General features: G+C 50.9%; 1 protein-coding gene across 1 annotated transcript in view; it reads right to left on the reverse strand.

Moving 5' to 3' along the window:
• ALDH4A1 (aldehyde dehydrogenase 4 family member A1) overlaps window positions 1-10,025 on the reverse strand; it is a 32,033-nt gene extending 22,008 nt beyond the window's left edge. Inside the window, exon 1 of the mRNA XM_030942845.1 lies at window positions 9,684-10,025. Coding sequence (XP_030798705.1) covers window positions 9,684-9,745 — 62 coding nt within the window. The 5' untranslated portion in view covers window positions 9,746-10,025. The remainder of the gene's footprint in view (window positions 1-9,683) is intronic.
• Window positions 10,026-10,188: the final 163 nt, after the last annotated feature.

A 10,188-nucleotide genomic window follows, 5' to 3' on the forward strand; every position in this document is an offset into this window, starting at 1 on the left:
CTCCCACCTACTGTTATGGGAAGAATGGAGAGGCAGCCATGAGTCTCCACAGTCCCTCAGGAAGGGGCAAAGGAGTACCAATCCCCTGGGACCATCTGGAAGCTTCTGACAGGGACCTCAGCTAAGCTCCTGACCATGCATTCCAGCAGCGCTCCAGGCCTCAACAGCACCACACCCACCACAGATGGTGAGCCAGATATCACCATGGACTCTTTGAGCGGAGAAGTGGAACTCTGTCCCAGTCTCCCTTTGGAGCCCAGGTCCTGGTGGACGGGAAAAGCGCAGGCCCCAGAAGCAGACAAATCTGGAAGCAAAGCTAACACCTGCTCTGTGACCTCAGTGCATTCTTAGAAAGTCTGCGAGCCTCAGTTTCCTCACCTGGAAAATGGGGACAATACTACTGAAAAGAGAAAAATAGCTCAGAGCAGTGTGAGCTATGCGAAGCATGCAAAATGTATGAGGCCCAGGGAGACACAAATACAGACCTGAGTCATGCCCTTTGCATCCACACCCGGTGGCAATTATTTCAAGGCATTTTGTTTCTGACTAGCTGCCTCATCCATTAATTTTATGATCCTGGAAAGCGTCACACAAAGAACAATGCACAGCCAATCAGTAGCTTTTTTTTTTTTTTTGATTTGGAGTCTCATTCTGTAGCCCAGGCTGGAGTGCAGTGGTGCCATCTCAGCTCACTGCAACCTCCACCTCCCGGGTTCAAGCAATTCTCCTCCCTCAGCCTCCCGAGTAGCTGGGATTACAGGTGCCCGCCACCACACCCAGCTCATTTTTGGTATTTTTAGTAGAGATTGAGTTTCACCATGTTAGCCAGGCTGGTCTCGAACTCCTGATCTCAAGTGATCCACCTGCTTTGGCCTCCCAAAGTGCTGGGATTACAGGCGGGAACTTGGCCAGTAGCTTATATTATTTTAATATAAATTTTTGGTAAATGACTTAGAAACTGCCTCTTTCCCCTGCACCTTAAAAAGCCCACTTGTTACTGCAGTTAATCAGAGTGTATATTCAGGGTAACTTGAATCTATGCTCCCCAGTGGCCACCCTCAACTTCGGTGCCTGAATAAACTACTTAATCCTACTTTCTGAATCTCACTATTTAAGGTTGACACGATGCACCTTGCAGGGTCATCAGGAGGATTAACAGTGTTGGTCTTTCCTCACCCCTCCTGCTCTTGCTTTCCAAAGAAAATTGTAAAGGTCTCAGAATGCTATTTCACATGGGCTCCCAGATGCCCCAAAAATCACAGCCTCAGGGGCTGGCCCAGGTACTCAGCAACTACTGGAGGAATTCGCAGCACCATATTCCATCCCCAGGTTAAAACGTAGTAGGCAGGTTGCAGTGGTTCATGCCTATAATCCCAGCACTTTGGGAGGCCGAGGTGGGCAGATCGCTTGACGTCAGGAGTTCGAGACCAGCCTGGCCAATATGGTGAAACCCCATCTCTACTAAAAATACAAAAAAAAAAAAAAATTAGCCAGACGTGGTGGCGCACACCTATACACCCAGCTACTCAGGAGGCTGAGGCAGGAGGAGAATCACTTGAATCTGGGAGCTAGAGGTAGCAGTGAGCCCAGATCATGCCACTGCACTCCAGCCTGGGCAACAGAGCAAGACTCTGTCTCAAAATAAATAAATGAATGAATGAATGAATGAATGAATGTATTAGCAGCCAGTTCTCCTTTCTCCATTCCCTCTCAGGAAATGTCAGAGATAGAGATCCTGTAGGCCTCTCCCCCGCTTCCACAGGGCAGAGACCCAGATGCTCACTGTGACCTCAGGATCACATGCCCCCATGGCTTTCTCTGTGCCTGCAAGTCTCCAAGCACCGGCCCAGCTGTCCATCCATCAGTCTGAGTGTGGCCTGGAGAATAGACGCTAGTTCAAAGTTCAGCCTGAGTCAACTGCAGCTAAAAATAACCTAGGGACTCCCATCAATGTTTTCTTTTTTCTTTTTATGTTTTCATTCATGAACCATTTTGGACTAATGGGAGTATCCATTCACTGGCTGCTCGGGTGAAGGCAGAGATGAATCAGTCACAGGACTTGGGGCCTCTATAAGGATCCATGAGGACCTTCTTGGCATTCCTCATCCATTCATGCATTTATGCAGTCAGTACACATTTATTCCACATGACAAGGATGCAGAGATAAATCGGATCAGGTCAATAACAGCTCCCTCAATAATTCAGCACTCGTTTTCCAAGCACCCAGGAAGTACCTGGCTCTGGGCGGTGGATATGGACCCAACCCAACCTTTCTCAGAGCAGCCCTCAGTCCTCCCACTTAGGGAAAGTGGCACAAGACAGAGTCTGAATCTGACTCAGGTTTCCCTGAAGATCTGCAGTGCCCTTTCTGCTCGTGCTCTGCGCCTGAGACCTCAAGTTGGTCCCCCTCACCCTCTACAAGTGGGATCTGATCTGCGAAGGCTGTGCACCATTTCACCTCCTGCACCCGAAGATGTCAGGGCTACAAGTGCTGGGATCTGATCCGCGAAGGCCATGCACCATTTCACCTCCTGCACCGGAAGATGTCAGGGCTACAAGTGCTGGGATCTGATCTGCGAAGGCCATGCACCATTTCACCTCCTGCACCAGAAGATGTCAGGGCTACAAGTGCTGGGATCTGATCTGCGAAGGCCATGCACCATTTCACCTCCTGCAGCGGGAGACATCAGGGCTGCAAGCACTGGGATCCAGTCCATGAAGGCCATGCACCGTTTCACCTCCTGTGGCGGGAGATGTCAGGGTTACAAGTACTGAGATATGATCTACAAAGGCCATGCACCGTTTCACCTCCTGCACCAGAGGTCAGGATTGCAAGGAGCTGTAGGCCAGCCAGTGCAGCTTCAGAAATCTACAAAGGGAAAAACTGAAAAGACACAGAGGGCCTGGCCTCCACCTTGTCCAAGACACCTGGTCCAAGCTACTATTCACTTTCACCTGGACTCATGCCATGCCAGTCCTGCTCCAGTCTCCAAGTCCTTCAAGTCGACACCACAACCAAAGTTAACATGGAAATCTGATCATTAGAGAGATGGCACAGTGGGGAGCTCAGTGAGAAACTACTCAGTGGCTTCTCATTTCTTCTAAAATAAAGACATCAGAATCCTTACCAAGGCCTCCAAATGTATTCCCCGTCACTCTGCCCCATTTGCTGCAACCCAGCCACCCCGGTCTTTTCTGGGGTCCCCCCTGCTTGAGATGGCCTCCACTGGTCCAACCTCACACAGCTGGAATGGGGCTCCTATCGGACCCTCTCATAGCTCTAGACTTTTCTGGAAGCACTAGTGACAACCCTATTATAGAGCTCTGACTGACCATCTGTGTGCCCACCAGGCCACAGGCTCCACACAGCCAGCCCATACCCATTCCATTCACCACTAGGCACCCCAAGCCTAACACACTGACCGGCCACAGTAAGCACCTGAGAAATACAATCAATGTATGAGTGTCAGAGCTGATGCCAGGCCCCCCCAGGACTGGACTCCAAGGCCAATGCTGTTCTGCTATCACCTGGGGCTGCACACAGGCCCCTTGGGTTCCCGAGTGGCTAGGGTGAGGGGTTGCCAAGGACAAGGAGAGGAGAAATTGAAAGGAAATTATCTTTGCTTCATTTAGCCTCCTGGATTGTCCACCTGTTATCTGGAGCCTGATAAGGCTAATCCTCCGTATCACTGAGATAAAGGCAACACCAGGTAAGCAGAGAAAGTGCAGTGCCCAGGGCAGGGCCGGGAGGGAAAGAAAGGCCTGGCCGGGCACAGTGGCTCACGCCTGTAATCCCAAAACTTTGGGAGACTGAGGCAGGTGGATCACTTGAGGTCAGGAGTTGGAAACCAGCCTGGCCAACATGGTGAAACATCGTCTCTATTAAAAATATAAAAATTAGCTGGGCGTGGTGGCTGTAATCCCATCTACCTGGGAGGCTGAGGAAGAAGAATTGCTTGAACCCGGGAAGCAGAGGTTGGAGTGAGCCAAAATCATGTCACTGCACTCCAGCCTGGGCAACACAGCAAGACGCTGTCTCAAAAAAAAAAAAAAAAAAAGGAAAGACCCGACACCAGATGCCAGGGATGAACTGCTTCAGCCACGGCCCAGCAAACATCAGGCGTTTGTCAAACACTTGCCACCACATACCAAGCACTAACCTAAGTGAGACAGGATCATCTCACTGAATCCACCACACAAATGTATGAGGGAGGCATGACAGGTTGAGCATCGCTGATCCAAAAATCCAAAATCTGAAATACTCTAAAATCTGAAACTTTTCTGAGTGCCAACATGATGCTCAAAGGAAATGCTCATTGGAGCATTTTGGACTTTGGAACTTGGAAGGAGGGATGCTCAACTGGTTCAGCAAATTCTCCAAAATCCAAGAAAGTCCAATATACAAAACACTTTCGGCCGGGTGCAGTGGCTCATGCCTGTAATCCCAGCACTTTGGGATCCCCTGGGGTCCCCTCTGCTTGAGATGGCCTCCACTGGTCCAACCTCACACAGCTGGAACGGGGCTCCTGTCGGATCCTCTCAGGCCAAGGAGGGCAGATCGCTTGAGGTCAGGAATTTGAGACCAGCCTGGCCAACATGGCAAAACCCCATCTCTACTAAAAATACAAAAATTAGCTGGACGTGGTGGCGTGTGCCTGTAGTCCCAGCTACTTAGGAGGCTGAGGTAGGAAGATGGCTTGAGCCCAGGAGGTGAAGGTTGCCGAGAGCCGAGATCTTGCCATTATACTCCAGCCCGGGCGATAGCTCGAGACTCCATCTCAAAAAAATAAAAACCCAAAAAACAAAACACTCTGTTCTCAAGCATTTCAGATTAGGGATATTCAACCGCAGAATGATCTGTTTACAGATGAGGTTCCGAGTTACTCACTCCTGGCTCAGGTCACAGCTCATGAGTGACAGAGCAGGATTTGAACCCAGGTCTTCCTTACTCAGGAGACTTACAGTATGGCTGAAGCACCTGCAACATCTCAGAGGCCCAGGGTCAGGTGGGGTGATGGGACACTTTCATCCTCCTCACCATATAGCTAGAACCTCATTTCCACCTGAGGAAAGTGGCTGCCCCAAGGTGGGCAGTGACTTGCCCAAGGTCACTCAGCTGTCCACTGGCACTGCAGCTCAGCCCAGGGACTCTTCACTCCACACCATGACCTCTGTCAGGAGAGGGAAGGTTTGGGGATTAAGGAGCCTGCAAGAAGCGAAGTGTCTTCCATCCCCTGAGGGGCAGGGTCAAAACCCTAACAGAAGATCAGGCGCGGTGGCTCATGCCTATAATCCCAGCACTCTGGGAGGCCGAGGCAGGAGGATCACTTCAGCCCAGGAGGTTAAGACCATCCTGGCCAACATGGTGAAACCCCATCTCTACAAAAAAATACAAAAAGTAGCTGGGCATGGTGATGTGCGCCTGTAGTTCCAACTACTTGGGAGGCTGAGGTGGGAGGATGACTGAGCCCAGGAGGTTGAGGCTGCAGTGAGCGGAGACGGTGACACTGTACTCCAGCCTGGGCAACAGAGTGAGACCCTGTCTCCAAAACAACAACAATAATAATAACAGAAGGGGTTTGGCATCTGGGGTACTTGATTGGAATAAAGGGAAGAGACCGAGGACATCTGAGTTCCATACCTTCCCTCCTGCCACCATCCTTCACTGCTGGGACCCTGCTGTCTTCACATTCCTGATAGAAGATGATCACTCCAGGAAGCCCATTGGTGGGAGAGGGGATCATCACAACCGCAGCAGCACTTACTGAGTATTCCAGGTGCTGGGCACTCCAAAGTGCTTTTCATGTATGAGACCATTTAACCCACAGGACAATCCTATGAGGTGACTACTATTGTCATCTTTATTTTCCATATGAGAACATAAAGGAGCCCAGAGAGGGTGAGTAACCTGCCTGGGGCCACAGAGCTGCCAAGAGTTGGAGCCAGGATCCAAGCCATGCTGTGTTCCCAGCCATCTCAATAGCAACTGTTCAACGCCTACTGTGTGCTGGGCCAGATGCGGGGCACAGGAGGCAGGCTGCTCCCAGGGGTGCCACTGCCAAGCACTGCCTCAATGGCGCTTTCGCTACTTTAGAAGTGTGAAGGTAATCACATGTTTTAACTATTCTTCCACTCAAATACTCACAGAGCACACATTCGGTACCAGGCACCCAGGAAACCACTGGTCACATCACTGCTAATCCTTGCAGCCACCTGCTATGTGGCTGTTAATACAGCCCCATTTTGCAGATGAGGATACTGAAGGGACAGAAGCTGCCTTTCCAAGGCCACAAAGCACTGGATGGGCTCACCGAGGTGGCCGGCAGCACATTCCAGACCAAAGGCACTGCCCCAGCCACTGGTTGGAGGAGCTCAAGAGCAGAGAATGTGTAAGGAATGGTGGGAAATGCCAGCCACCGACCCAGGGCAAGCTGTGCCCATCCAAGGGCCGGGCAGACTGGGAAAAGCACTGGGTGCTTGTGATATTTTGAAAATTAAAGCATCAGGTAGCCTGAGAAGAGTCCAAAATCACCCAGGATCACTGCAGGGGACACGGTAGTAGCCAATTCCGGCCCATCAGCCCCCTGATGTCAGATGGGGTGAGCAGGAGTCACGTCTGGGTTTGGCACAAGAAGTAAGGAACAGAAATGAACTCTTATAAGCCTACTACATGCCTGGGCTGGCTATTAATCTGTATCCTGCCTGTTTCCAAAGAGAGCTGAGGACACCAATGGTAAAGCTGATTGAGAAAAGAACAGGAAGTCAGGGTTAAAGGAAAAAGAGGCAGTCAGTTGGGAGGCCTGGTGTTCACCAGCTCAAGGCCTTGGACAAGTTTTTCTCAATTTCCATGGCCCTCGGTTGTTTAATCTGTGAAATGGGGGTGGTAACCCCTACATCACAGGCTGCTGAGAGGCTGAGTAAAATAATCCACATGAAAAGTAAATGGCAGTCATTGTCATCAGCCGCCATCCCTGGGCCCACCTATAAAGGCCACACGTTTATGGTGATTGTCCTGAGGCTGGCTGTGATAAATATGGGTTGACAAGCAAGGGCTCACATGATAAGTTCATTCATTCCCTAAATGTTTGCCAAGGGCTTACCAGGTGCCAGACACAGTTCCAGGGTCTGGGAATATACTGTAAGGCAGACAAGGGTATAAAGGGAAAAAACAAGCTACAATAAATTACTGGCAGATGAGCTTGTTTCTACGAGGGTTTTTTTTTTTTTTTTAAAGCATATATATTCATGGAAAGTTAAAGGACATGAATCAAAATGTTAACAGTACAATTCCAGGTGATTTTTCTTTTTTTTTTTTTTTTTTTTTTTTTTGCCCTATCTGTAGTTTTCACAATTGACATGCATTAAACTAAAAGAAAACATGCACCAAGGGTATTTTTTAAAACTGGCAGAGATTCCTGGCACTGAAGGCAAAAAAACAAAACACTAAGACACATCTCCCATACCCGTTCCTCAAAAGCAGTGGTTTTTCTCAGGACTAGAGTTTTACACATAGGACCCTGAGGGATGTCACTGAAAACACCCTGCAACTGTTTCCCCATAAATGCAGACACGGCGAGCCACAGGTGTGCCCTAAATGTTCGTTGAGTAAATGAACAAGTGATCAAATACCAAAGCTGTTGCTCTAGAGCAGTGGCTCTCAACCAGAGGTGATTTTTGTCCCCCAGGGAACATCTGGCAATGTCTGGGAACTTGTGTTTCCTGCTAGGGTCGGGACTTCTTTTATAACTGTCAGGGCCGGGGGTGCCCCTGACATGGAGTGGGCAAAGACCAAGGACACACTGCTAAACATTCTACAGTGCACAGGACAGACTCCACAACAACAAAAATGTAGCCCCAAATGTGAATAGTGGTGAGGGTGAGAAATCCTGTCCAGAGCATGCAGCCAGCTGCTGCATCAAAGGGGTAACCTGAGCCCAGGGAACTGGTTGCGAAACGCTCTTTCTCTTTCCCCTCTCAATTCAGGAGGCCTCATAATTCAGAGCATAAATCTGGATTTAGACCAACTGTAATTTCAGTCATATATCTCTGAATGGCAGATCGTTTCCCATGATAATACAGGAATGAGACAGTACTTATCGGCTCGGTGTTAAGCCCGTGGTGCTTGATTGCTTGATAATTATTATTGTTGTTATCATGGGCTTACCTGTTAGAATATAGATTGCTTTCTACTAGATATTGGAGGTTTTCTTCTATGCATTTCTCCCCTATTAAGCTGAAAACTCCTCAAAGGCCCCACTCCATGTAAATTCCCTGGGTACTCCTCACCTCTAGGGTGTTGAGTAGAGCATCAGCACTCGGTATAACACTGAACTCTATCAGCCCCATCTTCCTGGGCTTCAGAGTGCAGGGAAGGCCTGCAAATGGCATCGCACAGGGAGTATGGCAAGTGTGGCCCCAGTCTCAGCCTACAAGAGGAACTCTTCTGTCTCATGTCCTCTTCCTGCACCCTTTCCTATCCCCTCCCCACACACAGAGGACACACAGCAGGGTTGAAACTCACTTGTGTTCAGGGCACCACCATGCCATCCCTTGGGGGAAGGGAGAGGGCCACTGATTAACTCAGAAAGGGCACAGCTCATCAGGAGAGAGACAGCCGCTAACAGCCCCGGAGGTCAAGCAAACAAAACTCAAATGGGAGGAGGAGCTGACCCACAGGTGCGCAGCCCCGCCAGACTAGGATCCCCTCCGGGGCAGGGTCTGTGTCCCACCCACCTCTCCAAACCTAGCTCCGAGCTGGAAGGGCTCTCTGAGAATATTTGTCACTGAGTGGGCAAGGATCCAGACACCCGGCTCCACAATGTCGGGGTTTGCAAATCTGGATTTGAAGGGCAGCTCCACCCCTGAACTGCTCCTGGGTTTCTCCACTATTTGGAATAATACCTGCCTCACAGGAGTGAGAAGTTTAAAAAGAGGTGATAATGATGATGATCATGGCAATAATCACAACCGGGCACTGCCTTTGTGCTGGGCACTGTTCAGTGTACTCCCCGTGTAATAACCACTTAATCCTCATGGTAAGACACCTGCCAAGTGCCTGGCCAGCATTTGGTTCATTATAAGCACTCCATAAATATGATTATTCCACCTACAAGAAGAAAGGAGTCCCTCTTTTCTGTCCAACATTTAACTTGAAAAAAAAAAGCGGGCGGCGGGGTGCGGAGGGGAGCGGAAAAGAGAGAGGCAGATATCCTGGTAGAAGGAGAGGAGGACTCAGGGAATCCGGGGCGGGATGGGCGCACTGAACGTGGGACGAGGGTGGGGGAAGTGAGATGTGTGGTGTGCTAAAAAAATAGAGGTGCCCCTCGGGGGAAGCTCGCAAATTGAGAAGATCCAGTATTAGGAGTGAGACGAGTGACTACAGAGGCTACTTTCCGAGCGTGGGAACCTGCAGGGCTCCCGAGGCACCCTACTCGGTCGCAGGATTCGGGAGAGGGGTCCCCTCGCTAAAGTAAGGTGACTACCTGAGGGAGGAGGCTAAGGGATCTCAGTGGGAGAAAGGCCTGTGTGGGGGTCGAAGGGGAGCCCCTGAGGAACCCGGCGGTGACCGAAGCAGCTTGGGGGTCCGGCAGGGAGGGAGTGCGGCGCGGGGGACGCCCAGTGACTCCCAGGCTCCCGGGCCCCAGGCGCGCGCTCGGGCTGCCCCGAGCCCCGTGCTCACTCACCCGGCTCCGGTCCAGGGACGGGACAGGAGGGCGCGGAGGAGCGCGGACGCCGGCAGCAGCATCTCTGGGTCGCTGCGGAGTTGTTTGCTGGATCGTCCGCCCAGGCGAGGCTAGAATGCACAGCCCCGTCCAGAGCGCACCACCTCGATCTGCGGGGGGAAACGGATCACGCCGGCTGTCCTCCGAGCTCGAGATCACCCGAAGTTCCACTATATCTAGCTTCGGCTAATAAAAAGTGTCTCTTTGTGCCATAATAGGGGCAAAACACAACACAGGGGAAGGGAACCCGAAAGCGAAGTCCTGAAATGCATGCGTTTTCCCCTCCTCTCGTTATGGTATGACCCGAGAGGCGTGAACCCCTCCGACCAGTCAGAGTGACACACCAAAGCTTCTGAACCAATCAACGGAGCGGTCCTGCTGCAGCCTCCCAAAGTGGAGCAGAGAGGGGCTGAATAGAGCCAATGAGATAACCGGAATGGGACACGTGCTGAAGCGAGGCGGAAGG

Source organism: Rhinopithecus roxellana, chromosome 12 (assembly GCF_007565055.1).
Source record: "Rhinopithecus roxellana isolate Shanxi Qingling chromosome 12, ASM756505v1, whole genome shotgun sequence".
Lineage (NCBI taxonomy): Eukaryota > Metazoa > Chordata > Mammalia > Primates > Cercopithecidae > Rhinopithecus > Rhinopithecus roxellana.